The sequence below is a fragment of the Panthera leo genome, chromosome B2 (genome assembly GCF_018350215.1).
Source record: "Panthera leo isolate Ple1 chromosome B2, P.leo_Ple1_pat1.1, whole genome shotgun sequence".
In the NCBI taxonomy this organism is placed as follows: Eukaryota; Metazoa; Chordata; class Mammalia; order Carnivora; family Felidae; genus Panthera; species Panthera leo.
Window position 1 is genome coordinate 78,540,338 of NC_056683.1, and position 25,343 is coordinate 78,565,680.

The 25,343-nt window shown below is 39.4% G+C and overlaps 1 protein-coding gene across 3 annotated transcripts; it reads right to left on the reverse strand.

Annotated features, from left to right (window-relative positions):
• Positions 1–925: 925 nt before the first annotated feature.
• On the reverse strand, positions 926–25,047 carry CNR1 (cannabinoid receptor 1). 3 transcript variants are annotated; one of them, XM_042939330.1, is made up of 2 exons: positions 24,693–25,047; positions 926–6,385 (listed from the first exon to the last, which is right to left on the reverse strand). In XM_042939330.1, the coding sequence occupies exon 2, from the start codon at positions 6,320–6,322 to the stop codon at positions 4,904–4,906; it is 1,419 nt and encodes a 472-aa protein (XP_042795264.1). In that variant the 5' UTR covers positions 6,323–6,385; positions 24,693–25,047; the 3' UTR covers positions 926–4,903. The 3 variants fall into 3 exon arrangements, with proteins under 3 accessions (XP_042795264.1, XP_042795265.1, XP_042795266.1); XM_042939331.1 differs by lacking the exon at positions 24,693–25,047 and adding an exon at positions 9,381–9,645; XM_042939332.1 differs by lacking the exon at positions 24,693–25,047 and having other exon boundaries at positions 926–6,052; positions 6,220–6,378.
• Between the last annotated feature and the right edge of the window lie 296 nt (positions 25,048–25,343).

Below are 25,343 nucleotides of genomic sequence, written 5' to 3' on the forward strand. Positions count from 1 at the left end.
CATCTCTGGGGGACACGGTGGAGCTTCTTACATACCTCAATTGGTTTCCTGTTTCTATATCGTTCTAAATGTATATTTCACTATAGATAGTAACACTAATGATGGGGGATCAGTGTTTAATTTTGCTACATGAAGACACTGAAATAAGTATCTTGTTCCCCTCAAGTACCAATGTAAAATTTGAGAACAAAGAACACATGTCATTTGCTTTCTGTTAGAAGCATTCAGCTTATGCAGTTTACAGTGTTTACTAAAATAGGCAGAATAATAAATTTTTATTTTGTCATCAAAATATAATCTATTTTTAAATATTTGCCAGTTTATCATTTGAATAATACTTTCTTTCAAAATCAACTGGAAACATACTTTTGGATAATAATAATGTAAAAACTTCATTATAATGCTTTTTTTACTTCATCATAAAATTTTCAAACTAGTTTTCCTTATTGTACAAATAAAATTATGTTTTTATAAGTTATGTTAAAAAGTAATTATCTCTTACACATGGTTCAGACTATGTGTTTATAAATTGTTCAGATTTATATAATTTGCTAAATCTGCTAAGTTCCAATTTCATTTACATATTATGAACAGTACATTTATTTTAATTTACTGCAAAATCACTAAACCCTTTAATGAAATAATGCTTTTAAAAGGTATGGCAGGCTTTTGCTCTTTATTATGTAAATGATGGTTTTATGCATGTTTTTCCTATGTTAAAAATGACTACATTAATCCAATCTGTCCTCATTTCTCAGATAAAGTCATGAGTGCTTTTTGGGAACAAATCAGTTGTTCAGCAATCTTTTAGAACTTAAGTCCTGAGTGTTTTAATGCTAGACTGTGAAATAAGGCAGAATTCAAAGGCGTTTGTGTTCTTCATGATAATCTAGAATTTTTATTTGATTCCAAGTAACTTTGGACAACAGACATGATGGGATGTTTTCTCTTCGAATAAATAACAATTTAATTATATCACTGAAATAAAATATAGTGTGGGCTTAATACACTGTAAATATTACGAAAGTACTACTTTGCTATAGTAATTTAATGACTGAAGCTACATTGAATAACAATCTTACTAGTACTTGTGTACAAAGTATTATACAGATTACTAACGAAGATATTGCCGCAGTTGCAAGGGTGTTACCAGCTCAACGAACATCTAACGATACGATATTCTTCTAAGAGGAAAAGTAATAATGTTAGATTTACAGACAATAAAGAGTTATGTTTCCCAGTTGAAACATTGGAAATAAGAATCCAGATAGCCTGGTATCTTGGTTCATACTATCACAAGAAAAAGTTTCCTTTCTTGGGGACTCTGATCCCCAGCAAGCTAGTACACTAAGTTTACGTGAAGATAGGTTTTAGGATGCCACAGCAATGTAAAGAAACTCTTCTATCTGAAAATTACTGATTTGTAGGCCACTGCTTAAACATCTGACTTTTTTTAAAACCTATTTACATACATTCAGCCCAAATCAGTAGATAAAATGTTTTGTCTATATTACAATAGGCATTGTTAACATTTCATCAGAAGGCCAATGCAAGACAATTGTTAATAGCCATTGCCCAGCATTTAGGAGATTTTAAAATATCATACAAATATACAGTTAGATTGTGAGAAATCTAATTCTGCGCATGATATTGGTGGTCTCTTTTACAGATGTGGAATGGCAAAAATGAATCAACAGGACGGTAATTAGAGTGCTACTCATCCAGGGCCTAATTCTCATCTGCTGGTTGGACCTATTCCCTGCAGTGTGGGTTCAGGCAGCCCAAATTCCTTGACACTTAATGCCAGTTAGACCTGACTCAACATGACGGGAAGGTGTGGGAATCATCTCAAGTGTAGGCATATGTCTGCAGCTCCTCCCAGATCCACGTTTCTTTTATATAAATTTCGTAAGTAATGGAAAATTAGAGGTTCTTGGAAACAGCCCTCCTCATCTAAATGAAACTATTGGTCTAGGGCTGAAAGATCCATCATTACTCTGAAGAAATTGAACAGGTTGGGAATTTGGCCCTTTTTAAGACATATGTGATTGTGAAATGCATGGTCAGGACAAGTATGTTATCCTCAGAGGTATGTAGGTAAGTCTGAGGTTGGACCTTATAAAACTTATTGAAATTTAAATTACATTTAAGTTAATGGGCCTAATTAAGGGATACTAATGAATGGTAATTTTAATGAGTATATTCATTAGGGAGGACATTGGAGTCTCTTGGGTTAGGAAATGATATTAAAAGTGTCAAAGTGACTCAAAGTAACTGAAATGTTTTAAAATGAAGGTAGTGTAACTCGTATGTGATGATATTTCACAGATATTTCTTAGAATATCAATAAGCACCAAGTTTAGTGCCGTCAGCCCCATTGTCCCTTAATTTATTATATATGATTTATATCTTGAAAGCACAGCACACTATAAAACCTACATCGCGTATACACAAATACAGTTTCGAAAATGAATCCTGGAATTTTTCACAAGTAACAAGAATTTCATCTTCACCAGGTCTTCGTAGCTGTGAGAGGAAAGTTGGTCCTGCCTGGTGAGCTCTGAGACACATGGATTGATATTAAGGATAATGCGGACAAACGAGGAACCAGACCCTGGTGAGTGTTTGTAAATAATCTTTTCTCTTTTTTCTAAAGAGACCTTATTCATCCTCCAGCACCCTGAGCCCTCCCCCGCATATCACAGAGAGGTAAAGTGAAGCAACCAACAGGCACATTTGAGCTGTATAGGCAGATGGTTAAATGCATCCCAGCTTGGCCCACAGCCCACATTCAGCTGTAGACCATACACTGCACAAAAGATAGCCCCAGTAGGCTGCTCATCTCTCTAGAGAGCTAGAAATCACCCGATGAATGCTACCTCTCCACTTCAATCCATGCTACCCAGGCCTCTGGGTCCTGCAAGGAGCCACGCTTTATCTGTTTAAGGAGGAGACTGTTTATAAGTAATTTGTCAGGGTCAAGTGGCCTCTGAAGCAATATTAATGCTAACTAGGGAAGGGCCTAATTCTGAGCACCCATGGCACCATTAAAGAATATGAGACTGGGGCATAAAAAGACAGCAAGCCATGCTCATCTTTATACTCCAGCAGATCTTGCTAACGAGGAGCAGGGGAGAGGTCTATTCCTTAGCCCAAACCTATCCAGTCAAAGCTGGGTCCAGGGTTGTCACCAAGGGCATCTGGATGAAGCATAGAAAGAGTCACATGTCATCCAAGCTTCAGTCACAAGAGTGTCGGCTCCTCACTTTCTCTGTCTTGCCCACTGTCTGACTGGTCTCCTTCGCCACATGGACCAGACCTGGTGTCCTACTTCAGCAAGAGGAGTACAGTGCTAGTTAAACAGGGTCATATCACTACACACTCAGCGGAAAAATGTTACCACGGGGGCTTTATTTAGAACCACTTCCCTTCTGATGATCCGTGGACTTGGTCAACATTAGGTGCTCAGAAACCAAGATACTCATTTCCCAACACTGACATGGTAAATATAGACCTTCACTTGCGTCTGTCATTGATGATTCCTTGCCAGACACTGGTCTTTTGAAATATCTAAAGGTCAATTTAGTAGCACTTGACCCAATCTCTCAAGGTGGGGGGAAGGGAGGAGAATTTCCTGAACGTTTATGGTGAGTATTTTTATCAACAAGGTTTCTGGAAGAACTCAATTTTAGAAACTGACTTCATGTGCAAGAATGCAGCGAGTGATACGGTTTATACTTGGTCACAGTTTTCTCACTTTACGACATTACTGTAACAGTTACGGGATAGATACACACACACACACATTTATATTCACACTCACACACGGTATAATTTTACTGATCCAGACAATACTTCTTTTCAATTAAGAAAAAATGAAGACTCATTTGGCCACCCAGGCATGAAATCTACTTAAACCTGGAATATAAGAATGCAGTACCCTTCAAGTAAACAGCAATTGCACAGTGATAACAATATACATTAAGATTGACACATGCTGTCTTAAGAGGTCTAGTAATAGCTAAAGACTAAAGAAAGTCAGAGATGTCAGCCAGAAAAGTCAATATGCCTTCTCTCTTCCATTCTGATTGTAATCCATCACCCAACAGAACAGCTATAGTCCAGAAGATAATAAGTGTCCACGTATGAAAATGCAGGGCTAACAAATTCTTAAGTGTCAATGAATTCTGCTCAATATTCTGGATAGTCTTCAAATTCTTCCCGTTTCATTAACAAAAAATAAACCTTTATGGTTATTTCAATGTCAAATTTGAATAGATTGGAAAAAAATGTTAAGGTGTCTAAAAGTCACGGGCAATAATTTTTTAAAAAGTGATCTCACTGGCACGTATCTGCTGCTTGTGTTCCACTGTTCTCATGAAAGTCTACCTTTCAGTTTTGCTGAACTAGACAAATATAAATAACACACAGTAAACACGGATACACATCTCACATGACACAATACATTTTTACAAAATAGCTCTACTTTAGTACTCTGTAACTTGTAAAAATGGACATCTCTGATACTTATGGACAAATACATTTCACATTATAATGAAAGTTGTGGTTACAAAGGCATTACTCATTTGATGGTGTTTCCCTGTGGTTACTTAGACTTCAAACTGTGTAGCCACAGGTTTCTCTCCCGTTTCACTGAGACTCTGAAGAAGCTTCAGTCACATAAGCAGCAGGCTTTCTTCACTGTAAACTCCTGAAGAACTGAGTTTCAGTACCTATGCTATTGAAATGCTAGAGAACTGATAACTGATCCTGGTGACAATCACCTTTCACTGAGCATGGTAAACTTAAAAAAATATAACCGATGAGACGACAGACTTTTCTAGATTTTAAGCTTTAAAAAAAAATGAACTTCTTTTCCTGGGCTGCCAGGAAGGCGTCAGGCTCACAGAGCCTCGGCAGACGTGTCTGTGGACACAGACATGGTCACCTTGGCAATCTTGACCGTGCTCTTGATGCAGCTCTCCGCGGCCCTGTGAACACTGGCTGTGTTGTTGGCGTGCTTGTGCAGGCAGTCCGAGTCCCCCATGCTGTTATCAAGAGGCTGTGCGGTGCCTTCACACGAGGGGAACATACTCCGGAAAGCATGTCTCAGGTCCTTGCTCCTCAGAGCGTAGATGATGGGGTTCACGGTGGAATTCAACAGGCACAGCATACTGCAGAAGGCAAACACCGTCTTAATGAGCTTGTTCATCTTCCCAAAGACATCATACACCATAATCGCAAGCAGAGGGCCCCAGCAGATGATTAAAACCACAAGGATCAGAACCAGGGTCTTGGCCAGCCTGATGTCCATGCGGGCTTGGTCGGGCCGTGTCACCTGCACCTTGCCGTCCTCTGACGTGTGGATGATGATGCTCTTCTGGGTGCCGCGCTGAATCATGCGGACCGCGTGGCTGTGAGCCTTCCAGAGAATATACATGTATGCGTACACGATAAACAGCAGCAGCACACTGGTGACCCCGATCCAGAACATCAGGTAGGTTTCATCAATGAGCGGGAAAATGTCTGAGCAAACAGACTGCAGCTTCTTGCAGTTCCAGCCCAGGAGAGGCAGCACAGCAATCACAATTGCTATGGTCCACATCAGGCAAAATGCCACCACGGCCTTGGGCCTGGTGACAATCCTCTTATAAGCCAGGGGCCTGTGAATAGATATGTACCTGTCAATGGCTGTGAGGAACAGGCTGCCTACTGAGGCCGTGAAGGAGGCGGTGACCCCACCGAGTTTGAAAAGAAACACATTGGGGCTATCTTTGCGGTGGAACACGTGGAAGTCAACAAAGCTGTAGACAAAAATGACACTGCCCAGGAGGTCGGCCACTGCCAGGCTGCCAATGAAGTGGTAAGAGGGCCGGCAGCGAAGGCTGCGGGAGTGAAGGATGACACACAGCACCAGCAGGTTCTCCAGAACCGTAAAGGTGCCCAGTGTGAGGGACAAGACGGCGATGGCCAGCTGCTGGCTGGGGTTCAGAATCATGAAGCACTCCATGTCCATGAAGTTCTCCCCACACTGGATGTTCTCCTCATTCTCCTTGTAGGATGAAAGGGATTTGTTGTAAAATTCGGTGATGTTCACCTGGTCTGCCGGGACTAACTGGGAGTTGTCTCCTGCAGTCATCTTTTCTTGGAAGGGACTTCCCCTAAAGGAAGTTAAAGGAAATTTCTGTGGGAAGTACCCTAATTTGGATGCCATGTCACCTTTGATATCTTCGTACTGAATGTCATTGGAGCCCACGTAGAGGAGGTCTGTTGTGATGGTGCGGAAGGTGGTATCAGCAAGGCCATCTAGGATAGACTTCATAACCTCTGTCTTGGATTAGGCCAAACTCAAAATGACTGAGGAGGAGACCCGCAGCAGGGAATCCTAACAGGAGGGAAAACAAATAAGCTGAATGGTGAGAAGACTGGGAGAATAACAATAATTTTTTTAAAACCTACTGTAAATATCCCAAATGTGTACCATCACGTTACTTCATTCCTGTCTCTGAGCCTAAATGAAATTCTTGTCAGATTTAATCAACAAAATGAGTCAGTCAGTCAGAGAAAAGCCACCCGAAGTTGGTGATGTTGGTGGCACCCACCAAAAAATATCTCTTTCATTATTTAAGCTGCCTGGATTTAAGTCACTGTGTGATCCTGTACAGACTTCCTGATTGTCAAGCTAAAGGAAATGTGCCTTGGGCATGGCATGCACCTCATGGTCGCATTAGGAAGTGTTTACCACCCGGCTTCTACTGTCACATACACGCAGTGTCCTAACGCTGGTGGGGATGGGGGAGAGCGACACGTCACACAACGTCTGCTCTTGAAGACTCACCATCTTGTCGTACAGGTAAGACTGAACATACAGCACAACCCCAAAGCAAGATGGTGTGGAATCAGGAACTGTGTTGCACGGCCTGTGTGCTGAGTGCGAAGGAGGAGGAAGAGAGGTTTAGAACCAAAGGATCCTTCCATGGGAAAAGATCTGGATTCTGGCCTGTCTCCATTAGGCAAGTTTCCTCTCCCAGAGGAGACATGTGGACCAAGCTATGGCTGAGGTGAATTTCAAAAATGTCCACACCAACCAAGACAAATGTCATGAAGGGCAAACTTGCACTGAGGCTCATGGGAAGACCAAGATCTTTAACCCTGGAAAGCGGTGATGATGGGAGAGTGCTTCCTGACAGTGTCCCCCATGAGTGGTGCAGTGACACAAGCATGCTGGGAGACAGGAAACAGGCCTTTATGGAGTCCCAGTCTTTCCAGGTAGATGGCACCAGAAATGAGGACGACTGAGAAAAGGAGGCCACATTTTAAGGGTTCTTCAATTCTAAGCTAAGCAATTTGTTTTTGTTTCAAAATAAACATCCAGAGAATTGATTTCACTATTTATAAATGTTTATTTAAAACGTGGCTATTAGGCTCTTTTGCTTATAAAGATATTAGAAGGACTGAGTGATACCTATAATAATTTTAAAGTAATCATAAAAACCAGCATTTTACTTCCTAATTGTATTTTTCTTTTTTAAAAACATATCACACTGTATTGGAGAGGGAGATAGTTACTACCTTGGAACAAATTAAAAGGATCTGAGTCCTCCCGCTAAAACACAGAGATCCTACCTATCTGAATTAATGATTCATTTATTCACCCCTTTGACAAATTATGGAGCACCCACTACGTGCCAGGCACTGTGGTAGGTAGGCATAGGGGCTAAGAGTATCGAGAAAGAGTCCCTGTCACATGAAGTATACTGTGTGGCAGAGGACAGACAGCTGACCCCGTAATTATGATGAAGTGTGGTGGCAGCTGTGACTGGTGATATGCAAGATGCTGTGGGAGCAGCCAGTCTAGGGGGTTGAAGGAGGCTTCCCCAAGGAAAGGATGCTTATGCCAAGAGTATGTAGGATTAGTGTGAGTGGAAACAGAATATGGAGGCAAAGAAAAAAAAATTTAAATGAATACCTTCAGTATCACGATGGGGGGGTGGGGGTTTGTTCCATTTATACAGTAATTTGAACCAGGGACAGTGGCTAAATGTGGCCCACCTCCCCACATTCTGCCACACCTGAGTCCAGGCTGTCTCTTGAATCAACTCTGCTCTTTGCAAACCTCCCTTTGCTAAACAACTCCATTTACAAATGAAAATTTTCACCTGCAATCTGAGGGATTCAGAAAATGGCCACGATTTGTGAGAGAGCTGTGAATGGTCCTGGCATATCCTCAAATCTGACTTTTGCCTCTCAACTCCCACCCGTACTAAAACACAGCGCTTTCTGGCCCTGGAAGGCATGCTGCTCTTTGGATCACACCTGCACACCTTCCTTCTTTCCTCTCAGCCTCCCTCTGTCCGAAATACCCATTTCCAAGCTCTCCGTTACATTAAGTTACCTCCATTTCTGACATCTCTTTGGCTAGCCCTCCCCACCAGGCAGAACTAGTTCCCCCAGGCTTTCCCTCTATTACAGGCCCCACCATATCACTTAATCATGAGCTTACATATTTATTTCCATAACTAGAAAATGGCTTCCAAGCACAGGAGTGGTGTCTTTTTTTCTTATGTGTTTCACCAGCCTGATGCACAATAGCAGATGAGAAAGAGAGGGCCGGTCTCCCTTAGAAATGTTCATGTGAACCTAATAGTGGCAGTTGAATTTTATTAACTGGTGCATTAAAGCAGTGATTTAATACTACTTCTTTGTCTTTTCTTAAAATTAGAGGAGAGAAAGGTAATGAATTCAATGGATATTTGGCCTAAAAATCAAAACTTGAGCCCAACATCTCCTCCTGGGAGCCAGTCCAGTAACTCCAACCCCTAAGTCCTCCTATGTCAAGTAACTACTCGTCCTTCACGCTGCCCAATTAAAAACAAATTTATTTGAAATTTTGATCATTTATATGTATATATTACATTCATACGATTCCAAATTCAAAAGCACAGAAGGATATACAGCAAAGCCAGGCTCTCTCGTCCCCATGTCCCAGCCATCCAGTTTTCCTCCTCAGTGGCAAGAAGGTCCTTGTTACTCTTTCCAAAGATACTGTGCATGCATATTCAAGCAGATATATAAATTCATTTCCTCTTTGCTTTATTTTTAACAGATACTAAGATGCTATACATACTGTTCCGCTGCTTGCTTTTCCATTTACAAGTATACGTGAAGACAGTTGCACATTGGTCCACGAACCCTCCCTCCATTTAGCAGGTGCCTCACGTATCCACTAAATGAACATGACCAGCCTCCTTCTGATGAAGGTTTAGGTTATCACTTCTTGTTGTTACAGATACTGCTGCAGCAAATGGCCTCCAGTCATGTCTCTTTTCACATTTCTTATGGAATTATGAATAACTGTATTAAGTTGTCCAAGCTCATACCTTGAACTTACCATGGACTCCTCTTCTTTCTTGGCCTTTATAATAAGAAGACTACTAAATCTTGCTGATTTTCCCTTTTTAAGCACTTCTGGAGAACTTATGTGTAGGTGGCATCCTGACCTTCTTATGTGTATCAAATTGCTTATCGTGATCAGGATATTTCCCCTGCCAGGTAAGTATTCAAACTGCTTATCATTCACAATGACCCTATGAGGTGGGTGCCGTTCTTATCCCCATTTCACAGATGAAAGGCACAGAGAGGGTAAGTAACTCGCCATTCACACAGCCAGTAGGTGGTAGAGCCAGAATGAACCCAGATGTTCTGGTTCTAGAACAGTGCTGTCTAATAAACATGTAATGTGAGCCACATATACAATATCAAAGTTTCCACTATCTAGGTAAAAAAGGAAATGGTAAAAGGTGAAAATAATTTTGATACCTTATTTAACCCAGTGGATCCAAAATATTATCACTTCAACATGTGGTACCAGCCATGTTTGAAGTTCTTAATAGCCACACGTGGCTACTGGTTACCATATTAGACAGTATGTCTAGAGCTGCTTTTAGCCTTGATGAACCATCATCCCTTTAACCGAAGCCAGGGTCGCTACTATCTCCCTTCTTTTCCCCACTAATTCCAACCAGTCAAAACACTAGTAATGAAGAAAACACTGAATTAGGAGTTAGAAGACCAAGATTACTGTGAGACTTGTACTTGGGCGAGTAGTTAATCTCTCTAAGCCTCAGCATTTCATCTACAAAATGGGGATGAGTTTGATGATGATATTGCCTAAATCACAGAATTGTCCTAGAAATTAAATTTTATTTTATTTAAAAAAAAAATTTTTTTTAACGTTTATTTATTTTTGAGACAGAGCATGAACGGGGGAGGGGCAGAGAGAGAGAGGGAGACACAGAATTGGAAGCAGGCTCCAGGCTCCGAGCCATCAGCCCAGAGCCCGACGCGGGGCTCGAACTCACGGACCGCGAGACCGTGACCTGAGCTGAAGTCGGACGCTTAACAGACTGAGCCACCCAGGCGCCCCATAGAAATTAAATTTTTAAAAGTCAGGTAAAGCACTTAACATACTGCCTGGCACAAAACGTAAATCTTCAATAAATATTAATTGTTATCATTACTTAGTACTATGACTCTTACCATAAATTATTATCTCAAGATAACACATTGCTTTGTTAGATCACAGGCTGCTTATTCAGTTTTCATTTTTGTCTCAGCACTTAAAGCATGAAGGAAATAGCAGATGCACACAGGGGTGAGGGAGGAGGAAACTTTATTTGGAACTCTATTATACCCCAGGTATTCCAAAGACTTTATGCATATTCTACCATTAAATTGTCATGACAAGTCTATCAGGTGCTTATTTATAATCACCATTTCACATAAAGGAATGGAAATCATTAGTTGTTAATGTTAAGCAAATTGTCCGGAAGACGAAGAGTTTGTAGTGGAACCCGTGTCTGTCAGACCCCAGAATTTTTGCTTTTGGACTTTATGCACTGTTTTAAGCACTAACAGTAACCAGAATAAAGTCATTTTGCTTTCTGTATCATATTCAAGTCTTCTAGCTTCTTACAAACTCAAATTAAGGCATTTTGTCAATAGTAATTAAGACTACCTCCTACTAAGTCATTATTTCCTATGCCAGCCCATCTAGGTAAATCTGCCTACTGGCATGACCTCGAGGATTAAAATTTTAGTATCTGGAAGAGCTATAAAGCTTCTTCAGTGATGACAAAAGATCACAGATCTTTCTTCAGCAATGCAGAACATGTGTGCCTGTGACTTACTCTGTATTAAGATCACCACATATGTGCTCACATTTTCCACGTTATTGCAACCAAGGACTTTCATTAAAACAAACTAACTTGTTACATTTGAGCCAGAGCATGGTGTGGTTACGAAATATAGAGTAATTTCTGTCCAGTATCAGGCAACCTTAATTAAGGAATACAGTTCTAAAGTATACACGGATTTTCTGCAGTTCAAGGATCTCAGTAATGTCAAAGTACCACTGTGCACAGGCTATTTTAACAGTTAATGGGATCACGATGGGAAAGTGGTCCTCTGCATTTCAGTAATTCTTCCCTTTATTTCTACATTTGGATTATTACAGTAATTTTCACCTCATTATCTTTCGCATTGAGAATTTTCTTTGAGAGTTCACTAGTAATATAGTTTAGGCTTTGGGGGATGCAGCTGCCATTAATTGTGTTTTTGTGTGCGACTGGGAAAATCATAATTGGAAATTTCTAGCAAGGTGCATAGATGCACCTATTAAAGAAGCAGTTGGTTTTTATTACTGTTATAGTAAAACAATGATTGAATGACATTTAAGGGGATTTTCCTAGGATTCTGTTTTTAAAAATATAATCAACTTGTTCTAGTAATTTAAGCTATAAATTATGCTTTTATAAAAATGAAAAATATTTCCATGTGTTGAATCTATTATTTAAAAAAAGAAACGACTCAAGTTTTTAGAATGACATCACCTGTTGTGTTTGTCCACCTCACTACACGCACACTTGTTTCCCATCTACCACCCCCAAACTTCTGCATTAACTGGCAGGCTGTGGTATCATCAAAGAAATTTTCTGGGTACACCAGCAGCATAAAGTTTTCTAAAGTCTACCTAGAGTCACATCTTTGTTTCTATAACCCTTAAGGGTATAAAATATCCGTGTCCTCATTAAGGTGAGCACTGAATAACAAAACAAGACTTCAAATAGAGTCTTTTCTATATCAATATAATTAATAGCAGGCTATTTTAGTCTTCATTGCCCTGCTGAAGACTTTCTTTGTTTTAAAGAGACATTTTAATAATTTAGATATTTATTGCTGTTCTATCTGGAGTCCAAATCTTTGCAGTTCTGGCCTATGCGGCATCTCTGAGGAAACAGGCAGAAGGCAACATTTGCTCCCTGCAGGATGTCACGTCTAGTTGGGCAGAAAACCCTCTAGACACATCAGAAGGACCAGTGCTCCTGATATAGACTGTATCCGCAACAACCCCCCAACCCCCCCCCCCCCCCCCCCCCCCCCGCCACCAGGCTCCTTCTCTAATATCCTACGTTTACAAATGCTTTAAGGAGACAATGCCAATCTCATAGTTTCTAGGCTGATAAGAGTCCAAAATGTCAAATGCATGAGTCCCAGGCCCTTGCTTAACCCTATCGTTCTCCCTAATTTCTTTGTTGGCTTTGTGTTCTGCTCAGCTAGCCCTGTAAAAGAGCCTTGTGAAGGTTCAAGAGAATGAAGGTGCCAGTGGATGTATTTATTATTCTCCATTCATTTCTAGGAACAAGTCTGGTTTCTACTAATTTGATTAAGAAAAAATTACTTGATAATATATTTCTCTAAAGTTGGTAGGAAGATTTTAGTTGACCCTTATAATTGCATTATGTCTAAGACATGTCCTCAGTATACATGGCAAATCTCATGGGCCAACATTGTCACTCTATGAATGATGCTTCTGCTATGGTTGAATGGGCAACTGAGTCTTTTCTAACTCTTACATAACTACCAGAGTTTGGGAATTATTCAAGTAGTTTGGTCACTTTTTGCATTATCTTCTAGCAAAGAGAAATAAAGGATTGACTTAATTATCCTGATAATTCAGGCAAAAATACATAATCCTTCTTCTTTGTATTAATGTCAGCTCCTTTTCCCATATATAAAAGAAAATTCCATTATGTAGGTAATGCTTGGTTGGTTCTCAAAGCTTTAGCTTTTCATATATTTTCTAATGTGGAATAGAAGTTATTAAATGCACCATTTTCTCTGGTCTTTGTTAGTAAAAAAATATATTTCATAAAAATACATCAATTAATATGAACTAAATAGACATTAAGGCATTTATAAGGCTATAAATTATTTAACATTTAAAGGTTTATTATTTAACATTTAAGGTTTATTAAAATTTAAAGAATTTTAGGGCTTAAGAATTAATACCTTTAAAACTACATCAGATTAAACATTCACTATGAGGTGATGATTCCATAAGAAAAGCCTATCACAAAAGCAAATTAATGATATAAATGAAATGATTTGTTGGCTTTACAGCCAATTCTATTTATCCATTTGCCATTTAATTTTGTTCTACTATTTTTAAAGTTAGTTTATTTATCTATTTTAGTTTATTTATTTTGAGACAGAGAGAGAGAGAGAGAGAGAGCGAGTATGAGTGGGGGAGGGGCGGAGAGAGAGAGGGAGAAGGAGAATCCCAAGCAGGCTTCCTGCTATCAGCACAGAGCCAAACATGGGTTCTTGATCTCAAGAGCCATGAGATGATGACCTGAGCCAAAATCAAGAGTTGGTTGCTTAACCAACTGAGCCACCCAGGCACCCCTGTTCTGCTATTTTGATGTTTCCTCTAAGTGCCTATATCTTTTTTTAGAGAGAGCTACTTTTTCTACATATCTGTAAAGGAAGTGATCAAGCATAATTGATGCAGCTTTCCCTTAAAAGAGAACATGCAAAATTTTCAATTCAATTGAAGCCATGGTCCATATACAAATACTCCTTAAGACTGTCTTTATCTTGCATGTGAAGTTTGGCCATTAAAAGTCAAAAGTGATGTATTATTCCAGCCCATAAAATATGTAGAACCCAGCAGATAGATTATCTGACAGTTCATTACCAAAGACAGAAGTAGTTTAAAGCATGCTACTTTTTGTCCAATGGTGCAGCATACCTTTCAGCTTCTTCCTTCATCTTTCAACAAAAGAATACATTCTCTTTGAATCCATGAGCATACAAATTAAGTCCAATGAAAAATCAAGTCCTGTTTCTCCAGGTTCAGATCTCAGAGTGATTGGGTGATCTGGGTGATTAAATGCACAATAGAGAAAATTCCAATTCCCAAATGTTTTAATAAGAAAAATTAGAATATTTGTGTGCTATATATATATATATATTTACATGAATTAGGTGCTATTATAATCCCCATTCTACATATGAAAAACCTGAGGCTTAGAGTGGTAAAATGCTTTGCCCAAGGTCTCTACCTAGAGGGCAGAGCTAAACTCAACCCAAGTCTGTGTAACTTCAAGTCCCTGCACTTAACTTTGAAGTCCAGGGACCATTTAATAAGACACTTTTCTTTGTTTCTATGGAAGGGGGAAGAATTGATTTTGGGAAAAGGAGGTACTAGACAGTACGTGATCACTTTACACAATAAACAACTAAAATCTCAAGGAAGATCTGTTGACAGCAAAAGATTGCCCACAGCACTTGCAAATCATTCTTGCCCTGTGGTCTCCAGGGACAAGTATGATAATTAACTATAAGCAATAAATCCTAACCCTGGATTAGCACCTTATTTTCAGTGACTGTTGGCAAATAATAAATAAAATGTAACTTGTCTTTTCACTATTTTTAAAAAAATTAGACAGGTTTTTTTCCCCTTCAATTAATTGTAAGGAATGTGGACAATAATGACAGTTTCCACAATACCAGCGAGGAAGAGAGAGGACAATTTCTCTAGGTCTGAATGAGACATGATGGTTGTTAGTGAACAAAAGTTTGAAATATTCATTCCCATATGGACAAATTCAAACTCCCTGAAATCACTCAATTTCCCACCATGAGCAGAATAGTTTTGGTCGGCTCAGACAGGTGACTCTCTGTGGCCTGTTCCTAGGATGGTGGCTGGAATCAAGGAAAAAGAAATTTTGTAAACCTTAGGCTCCAACAAGGGAGTGCTTGTGACAGATCTCTGGTGCCCAAAGATCACAAAGCGGTGTTACTACAGCAGTGTGGCTGATGGATACAAAGTTACAGGCCCTCGCATGCTTCACGTAACACATTTTTATTGGGCACATACTCTGTGCCTAGCAACGTAGACATTAAATACATATCCATGTATTACACCCGTGTAATAGATATGGGTCAAGGAAGCAAGAGGAATGATTTTCCACCCCACTCCACTCCATCAAATAAAAGCCATGCATCTGTCCTTCTCCTCCCACAGAGGACAGAATACAGTAGGATATGAAAACATGTAATAGGCATATGATATTTCATCATCAAACAATATTGGGTTGTGCATCTCAATAATTGGGTTGTGTAATCCCCTTCCTATATTTGTTTTCTCCCAGGACAGAGGCTGGGCACTGCTGAACCCTTCAAATCATGAACGCCTTGAGAATAGGGACCTGTCTTACATGCCTTGCATGCCCTCTGCCTGGCACAGGGCAGGTACTCAATACCTAAATGCTTACTGGTGCTCATCAGCAGCATGGCAGATCTATCTTAGCAGAATGGTGTTTAACTGTGGATAGTTTTCCTTGGCATAAAGTCAGCTGGTTATGTTAGGGAATTAAAACTGAGTTTTGGTCTAATACACGAAAGAGTTACCTGGAAAAAAAAAAAAAAAACAACTCCCCAAATGTAAAGGTTATATAAAAGGCATCAACAATTATTTACCCCAGGATCTTTTATCCCACTATTAAACAGAAGTTATGTTGATGGCAAGTGGAAGCTAGAGGCAAAAGAACAGGTATCTACCTTTCATTCTCATCCTTGGTTACCCCGGTGTGTGTCATGAACCTCAATGTTGAGGCACACAGCCATGATATACAGAGAGATTTCTGTGATGTGCACAACCTTGAATGAATCCTACTTACATGCTGTTGATAGGCCTTTAAAGACAATGTATGAAATGATGATGATAATGAACTTTTTCCCTATCCCAAATACATGTTATTATGCATTAATCTTTCCCAAATGGGTTTCCCCATGTGCAAGTATGTTTTGAAAACAACTTGTCAAGAGAAGTTTATGTGAAAATTCAACCACTAGATGGAGTGGCTTTTATAAACCCTCAGGAATCAATTTGTTATTCTATTCAGTGGACATAGTTCTTGCTTTGGTTGAGCAACTTCTCTTCCTGCTACAACATTTCATGTATCTTACAACTGAATTAATTAAAACATAAATAAGAAAATATGTTATGGAGGATTAAAATGGGTTATTACTACTCCATACAAAAACTAAATTTTTAATTGCTTTTCTGGGGCAAAAGGGCATTGAGAAAATTTAATATATTGATAAAAATTAATTGTGAATATTTGGAATTCTGCCTCAAGAAAGTAATTAAAGATGAGAAAAGGAAAGTAGTTCTACTAAAAACAAATGATATGTTTATGCCAACAGATGCTAAATGTAAGATGGGGATATCTCAGGAGCCCAAAATCAATTCTAATAACAAACCCAACTCATTTCTATTTTACAAAACATTTGGCTCTCCAATTTGCAGATACAAAATCACCAACACAGGCCATAATTATGTGATGAAAAAGAACAGAAAAGTATTTATCATTACAGGGGCTAAAATGGAATATTTCACAAGGTAAGTGAATATTTGTTCAAGTACTCATACAAATCAAGATATGGTAGCTTTCTAAATAGTTCAATTTCCTTCCTATCATTTTTTCACTGGAATAATTTTAAATAAGTTCTTATTGTATAAAGCCAGGGTTCCCTTCAACCATGATTTTATAAACTAGGTACTTATGTGCCACTTTCTTTAGCTGAAATGTTAAAAAAAAATTAAGTGTGTACTAACATGCAAGATACAAACATAAAAATATGTTTTCAAGATGCAAATAATTATAAGGGTGCCTGGGTGGCTCAGTTGGCTAAGCGCCCAACTCTGGTCACAATCTCACGGTTTGTCAGTTCGAGCCCTACATTAGGTTCTGTGCTGACAGCAGGGAGCCTGCTTGGGATTCTCTCTCTCTCTCTCTGCCCCTTCTCTGCGTGCTTTCTCTCTGTCTCTCAAGAAAAAGATACAATAAAAGATGCAAATAATTGTATACAAACAGAACTGAACTAGGTTTCAGTAAAGATGGAGAATATGCTTTGAAAATGTAGTTCCGATTAAGAAGTAAGTGTGCAAATTGGATGCAAGTATAGGATTTTGATGTCACTGAAACCATAAGGTAATTTTATTGTACTCATTCAAGGTCAAACTCTTCCTGAGATTTGTGTGATGCAATTTTGTGATTATGCACAGAGCTGAGGAACTGCAGGTATTCAGAAAAAGTGACGTGAAGGTAAAGAATTAGGAAGTAAGATAGGTAAGAATGGGCTGGACATCTAGGACACATCTCAAAGAACAGTGTGAGAAGTCACACAGTGGTCTGTGAGTGCACACAGTTCTTTTACAGGTCGGAGGTTCGTAAGGGGTAGTCTCCCCACCAGCCGAACTTACAAAAACTGCAAATTCTCAGGTCACTTGAGACCTACCGAGTCAGAAACCTTAGGATTTGGGGCACAAGGCCTCTGGGAGATTCTAACACACTCTAAAGTTTAAAAGCTACTGTTAAAGATTACGGAGGCCCATGAGAAACACTAAATGAGGGGGAGAAATAAAAATTAACCTTTAAGAAGAATTGAGGTTAGACAGGAACAAGGAATATTCTAGGAGTATAGGCTTTTAGATCATTGAAATGGATTGCTAAGGGAGCCCACTCATGACAAAGTAGTCTCTAAAAGACGTTTAAAACCAAGATATTTCTATGTGACTGAAATAGAATAATGTGGTCTCGCCTGAAAATAAACATAATGAGTGGGGAACCTCTCAAGGTTTTTCAGTCTACAATTCTGGGCTTCTCTGCACTTCTTCAGCAAACTTATTGTTATATTTTTGTCCAACAAAGCAATGTGGCTTCAAGATATAATATGTACTTACCCAGCACTAAGGCATAAATTAAGAACTCCACACAATTTTCTCCTAATTCTATTTACAAAGTCTATGTGTGCAAAGTTCTCTAGAACTGGTAGCCATTCCTTTCGACGCCCCTGGGAAGGATGGCTGAGAATAAAAGAAGGGAAACCAGTAAAAGTAGGTAACATTTCAGCTTATTTTTTTTAAGCTGGAAATGTTTCTGTTTCTGTTCTTCTCTTCCCCAAACTGTAAAATAATGTATGGCAGGAGATGAACCCAGAAAACAACAAACTAAAATTGAAATCTTGCAGGAGGTCTAAGTAATGCAGACCGGCTGCAAATTAACTTACAGAATTAGATTATGCAATTCATACTGCTTATAGCTGGCATATATCTTGCAAAAATACCTAAAAGTTATAAATACATGGAAATGTATCCCAAAGTACTTAAATATCTGACTTTGGGCAGACTGTTTCCTCTTTAATTATTTCATCAATAAAAATGGATCATAGATTACTCATCCTTCATTTCCTTAGCTGAGGACTAAAATCATTCAAAGGTTTTCCCTTTTCTGGCTGTTGTTTGTAAGAAGTTTGATATAATTTCCAAAAGTAGTTGTCTATCTTCTGAAGTCAAATCCCCATGTATGCAAAGACACAGGACTCTTGGGACAATCTTTTGCTTACTTTGGTTCTGTATTAAATTCTTCAGCTTTCCTTCTCCACATGCATATCACTTGCTCACCACAACTTGTACAAATGCTAGAGAAAACATTTACAAATTCTGGTAGCAGTGCATCGAAATGAGTTGAAAATCTGGTCCACTGAACAAGCCACACTGGAATAAACCAACATACACAGATCATAGTGGCATTAAATTAAGTCTCTTTTCTAAAGGATAAATCAAGTTGATGATTTTTAAATATAGCTGAGTTAAAAGGAAATGAGTGACAAAGGCACACTACACATGATATCAGTTTACTTGCTATATTACAAACATCTTGTTTAGCCTCTTGACCAACAGAAGTCAGTGCTCTAAAATTTCCTATAGTATGAATGTCCATATGTGCAAGGAGAAATTTGTTTTTTAAAAAGCACACTGGAATTTATCACCAATTTAAATGTAAAGCTCCTTGTAACTTAACTCAATTTATAGAACTCATATTCCAACATTCTTCTCTGAATATATGGTCTAAAAGAACAGATGAAGAAATAATGAGGGAAGAAGGGAACCCTCCCATTTAAACATAAACTTTGAAAAACATTATTTCCTAATTATATTTTATTTTAATTATATTTAAATATACTACTGACATACACAGTTTGTGAAAGCATTTGCCAGTATATTCAACTACCACAACAGATTGCCTGGCACATCTTTGAAAAATGCCTCTGCCTTTCCTTAAAAAGCAATAGCATGGAATTTGCTAGTAGGAATAAAAAAATAGATATTACATTGTCAGATTTAGGAAACTATACCGCACTTTATCTCCTGAAGTCAAAAACAAATTTTAAATGCTTTTCAGAGTTGATAATGATGGTAAAGAATCAAGCCAAAGATATCAAATTTCTACTCAATGAATCCAAACTCTACGCAATTAAGAATCCAAACTCCAGTGGAAGGATAAGAGTCAGATAATAAAATATTGTGCTTGTAGGGAAAAACTATTTGCCATCTAGGTTAGGAGAAATGGGAACTTAAATCCCTTGTTGCATTAACAAAATGCAAAACCTACCTTAATAAGCTTATTCAAAAATACAGGATATAATGCAACAGCACCATAGGTTAAAAAAAGAGTTGGCTAGGAGACACTGATTCCCACTAACCAGTCTCAACTCATATATTCAAAAACAAAAGAAAAGAAAACAAACAAACAAAGAAAAACTTTGAAAGCTTTCCTTAAGTGCAGGTGTGAAAATTTCTCCAGCGGGGGCTAAAACAGAATTTGTAGTATTCCAGAACGACTGCTATGACTCCGCCAGGCCCATTTGCTCAGGTCTGGCTAGTAAACAATTCTTCCTTCGAAAACCCATCCAAACACAACTATGAACCTCATGCTCACTAAATTATGACATTAACCTGGCCAAATGAAACTTTAAATTAAAGGATATGCTGAAGTGGTTCGTCAGTATGCCATATGGAAAAATGCCTCAAATATATGGAAAATATCAATGAAAACTAGCTCAAGAATGTATTTGCAATGGCAAATGTACTAGAAAAACTATTATAATGACATGTGCTTTATTTTCCACGAGGCACCCTGTTCAGTGAAGATATATGACCCAGGAAACCTTTTACTCAATATTTTCTGTTAAGAACTAGAGGTAATCGCACTGATTACTTTATGTAATGGCTGTGATCTATTATCACTGATAGGTCATAAACATACCTATTATCCGTTCAGGCCCGTTTAAGATAGAAGTTCTTCTAACATCAAACTCTTTGAGTAGGACCAAGAGAGGCCCTGGAAAACCACTAAAAACAACCTTCCCTTCCCGCCCCCTCTAATATTTCCTATAGTTTTAACGTTTTTGTGATAGCACGACAATGTGCTGTATGTTACAAATATAACGATATTGATGTGCATTTTGTGACAGAGTAATAACCTTGTACTTTTTCTCCCAACTTCATTTTCTAAAAATAATAAACAACTAGCAAGACTGGTGAAAACTGTATTAAACACATCAGTCAGTGTTGATGAGAAAACCATAATCAAAGGTAGTTATGCCCATCCTGGCATCTTTACAAGATTCTTAGATCACGTGAGATTGGAGCAGATTTCCACTATCCTGGAAAATCAGAACAGCCTTCCTTGTTTAGATTCAAGGTGGATACTCCTTTTGCCTGAGTCTTCTGTGTCCATCTGCACAGCTGCCTTAATTTTGGACATTTCACCCAAATTTGTGGTATTTATTTAAAATCTGAATTATACATTCAAATATATAAAGGCAATGGGTCTGAACTTTTGTGTTGGTCATGATACACATCTATGAAAAAGTTTGTTCACATATATGTATACAAGTGTAATTATACATCCCAATCATATAAAATTATGCAGTACAGGGGTGCCTGGATGGCTCAGTCAGTTAAGCATCTGATTTCAGCTCAGGTCATGATCTCCCGGGTGCATGAGTTCCAGCCCTGCGTCAGGCTCTGTGCTGACAGCTCGGAGCCTGGAGCCTGCATCAGATTCTGTGTCTCCCTCTCTCTCTCTGCCCCTCCCCCACTCAAACTTTGTCTCTCTCTCAAAAATAAATAAACATTAAAAAAATTTTTTTAATTATGTAGTATATAATTTCATGTTATATATATTCTGGATGACATTTATTGCTTCTTTTAGTCCAGAAAATATCTGGAAGAAATTGGAGTTGATCTATGTTCTACAGTTCACCCAATGTAATCTAAGAAGATACAGATTAGTGAATTAAATGATTATCAGAACACTAGACAACAATTCAGTGGCAAAGTGTCCTATCTCCCAACCCCTCAGAAACAGCATTTATGCAGATGTAACAGAAAGTTAATATTGTTATGAGGACAGGATTGAGAAAGAGCCAAAGATGGGGGAGGGGGATGAAGTTAAAATTTTGCCAATATGAAGTACATCAATTGGTTTTGATTTCCTCTTATTCTTTAACTTCTCTATCACTCTTTGGTCAAGAAAAGAAAAACGAGCAGACCTTGCAGTCCCTCAAAATAAAGACGTGCAATATATAAACTCAGCCCCAGCGGTTTTTCAAACAATGTTGGGACCAGGTCTTTTCAGAGGCAAAAGCAGAATTATAAATAATTTAAACCCAAAGGCTAGATTCCCTCTAACTAATTTGTCAGTTCAATTAGAAAATGATGAATACAAAAACAGAAGAGACAGATCACACTGGTGAAGACACGGCATCCTTTTCTTTCTTTTTCTTTCTCTTTCTTTCTTTCTTTCTTTGCAAGAAAGAAAGCTCTACTCTGTGTCCTTTAGGCAACTGAGCTAACGTAATTACCCCAAGAAGAACAGGCAGCTACCTCAAGGACAGGCTCCATCTTCCTAACCAAATTCAAGATGCTCTAACCAAATCTCATTTTACTCATCATGTGTTGTTAGGTATCTCCAAATTCAATGTATTACTCTTTTTTTTTTTTTTTTTTTTTTTTTTTTTTTTTTTTTTTTTTTTTTTTTTTTGCAGCATTCCTGGAGAGCTAATTATGGGAAATAATCCCTTTTCTTATTAGGCCAACTGTTTTCTGGGAAGAAACATTTGGTAAGCGTGGTGAACTATAAACTGCTATTATAAGTTCCATTTCATAATAGTTTTAGTCTTAAACAGCCAAGTATTCCAATTCTAATTCCAAACACTAATATGCAAGGCAACCCAGGAGCCTGTCTAAATTTCCTGGTGGTTCATGTTAATTCTGAGTCAAAGCAAAGAAGAATGTCACAAGATTGTTTTGAAAGAGTTTTTCAGGCTTTGCCTTAGTAATTAATAAGCTGACACTGCATACTAAACACTTATCAACACAATCAATGGGGCTGCTTCTTTCTTGAAAAAATAGGTAAACCGATGCGAGGAGTTTTCTTTTGGAATAGACTATAATATGCCACAGATAGAGTGGTTCTCCCAGAGAATTTCATTCCCAGCAGTTTCATCTTGGTAACATTTAACAATTTCACTATTTTAACATTTTGAAATGCCAAAAAGAACACACTGATCCTGCAGCTAGGCTTATTAGAGAAGAACGATCTCACAGGCGACAGGGAGGCACACAGTCCACTGGGAAAAGGGTAACAGAAAAAGACAGAAAACAGTGGATAACAAACAAAGCCCAGCACTACTCCAACGTAAAATCGGATTTTCACCAAAATGTAAAACTTTACACACCAAATTAAATAATATCACCTATGGTTTATTGAAGGGACTAGCCACAACATTCTTTTTGTATGCGTATATGTGGAGGCTACCTATTAAATTGGGGGGGGGCGTGAATATCTAATCTGCCTTCCTGACAAGGAGTATGCAAGCATAGTAATTTTATTTTAGAAAGGTCAGTGCTGAGCATTTCCGCCCTGTGGTATCACTTTACCCCCACAGAGACTTAGGAACACAATGAGACCTCTCCCCATCAGACACTTGATACTTACCTCAGCCAGGATTGCTCCTTGCCTGGAGTGGGAGACATCTTTGGAACAAAAAGAGTCTGTTTACAGTAAGTTCTCTTGATTACCTCATATGGATTAGTTTTTTGAAAACCATGTCCATCCTCTTGCCTCTTGCCCAACTACAGCCACTGCTATTGTGCCCATAAGTAACTGCTTGCAGCAGGCAACATTTAAAATTCTGGAGGTGCGTGGATTCTGTTCATGTATGGATATAATCAGAAAATTATTGGTCTCACTTAAGAAACTATGCATGGCCTTTTATTTTGATAAAATTGCTTGTAACTGGGTTAGAGATGGGGGGAGCTAGAAGGACTACCAAGGGGAAAAAAAGGGACAGAGAAAAATCAATCAGTGTATCTTCCCTTGCAAACTGTCAGTAGGGTGGGATTAGAAAAGCAACACTTTAAATCAGATAAAGTCCTATGGGAACCTTAAAGGTTAGTTGCTCCGAGCTTCTCAATATTCTGCAAAATAGATTGATGGCAGTGGTCACCCCACTGATACTCAATGTCCACTGAGTTTCTGCTAAGAAATTGCATTTCCCCCTTTGTTGAAAAGATATTAACTTGGTAATAAAAAATGAGGAGAAGTTATGGGACCCATAGAGATCTTTCAACACCTTTAAAAACAGTAAATCTGTTCTAATCTCTTATTAAATGTCCAAAGATGCTTAATATATCATGAAAGCAACAACAAAGACAATAATCGCATTTAATTTAAAGGGAAATAAAAAAGGTGGGAGGCAAAATGATTAATAGATTACTAATTTTTTTCTCATTTGTTTAATTTAAAACTAAAATTAGAAACATGCATGTTGCTTTCAAACTTTCAAATGACCAAATGATGGCTTCTGGTGTTTATCACTGCAAACATTTGCATTGGAGAGGTGAGCCGTTTATGATTGTGAGCCTTACCAAGAAATGTCTTCAAAAAACACAGCAACTTTTTTCATCTAATGGCTAGTTCGGAGTTAAATGGTTCCATCAACATTCAAATCTAGATATTAAATGTACATTTAGTTTTCCTCAAAGCAGAGTGGCTCCTGCAGCTATATTTTCTATACCAAAAGTTTATTATTTGACATACATTTCTTCATATGGCATTTAATATTTTAGACAGTTTCTAGGTTTGGTGCAGAGATCGATGGATTTCTCTGGGAGGACTTAGTTGCTGGTATGGTTTACAGACATTCAGCACCAACTCAAGCGCCTATTTCTCAAACATGCACAATTACACGTTTTTTACAAACACGTTAGTGCACACACATTCAATAACTAGTAAATGGAAGAAACCTCCAGAAGTAGCACAGACCACAGTTTGCAAGCTGGGGCTACACAGCTAAGTAAACATCGACGCACGATTCGCTCACACGGAATGAGAACTCCACGAAGGACACTTGGGGACCACACCGGTCAGTACCCGAAGGGGCGGGAGGCGGAAAAAAGTATTTCCAAACGCAACCCTGCCAGGTCTTACCCTTCGCATCCCCCGGTCCTCGGGGAGAAGCTCCCTCGGCACCTCTCGCCCAGCGCTGGGGCTGCTTCTCTGCTAGAACGGAACGTTCCGCCCGACTCCACGGAGCTCTGCCGGGAGCCGAGGCGCCCCGCCCGGGCCAGGGGAAGGCACTGGCACCGCGGGAGCCAAGAAGAGGCGGAGGCGGAAAAGAAGTGCAGAAGGAAGGGGTGGCCGAGGGAGGCGGCGCCGGCGCGGGGATGCGGGCGAGGCTGGGTGGGGTGGGGTGGAGCGGGGTGTGCCTCCGTCGGTCGGTCAGTAAGTCAGTCGGTCCACACTGCCCGCGCGCCGGCGTCCCCTGCCTCCAGCGCCCGCCCGCGACAACGACCGGGACTGGCGACCCCTCCGCTCCCGCCGCCCGCTAGCCTCGCCCCTTCCTCGGGCTCTTCAATGGGTCCTCCCGCTCGCCCCGCCTGGCTCGGCGTGGGGCCGCAGGTCTCCGCCAGCCCGGGCGCCCGTCGCCTCGCCACACTCGTGCGGTCCCTGCCTCTGCCTCCGCTGGCGCTCTGGCTCTGGCTCCCTCTCGCTCCAGTCCCATTTATGAAGCGCGGTCCCATCACGTGTTAATGAGCCTTTGTCCTGCCCTGGCAGCGGCGGCGGCACAGACCCCACCGA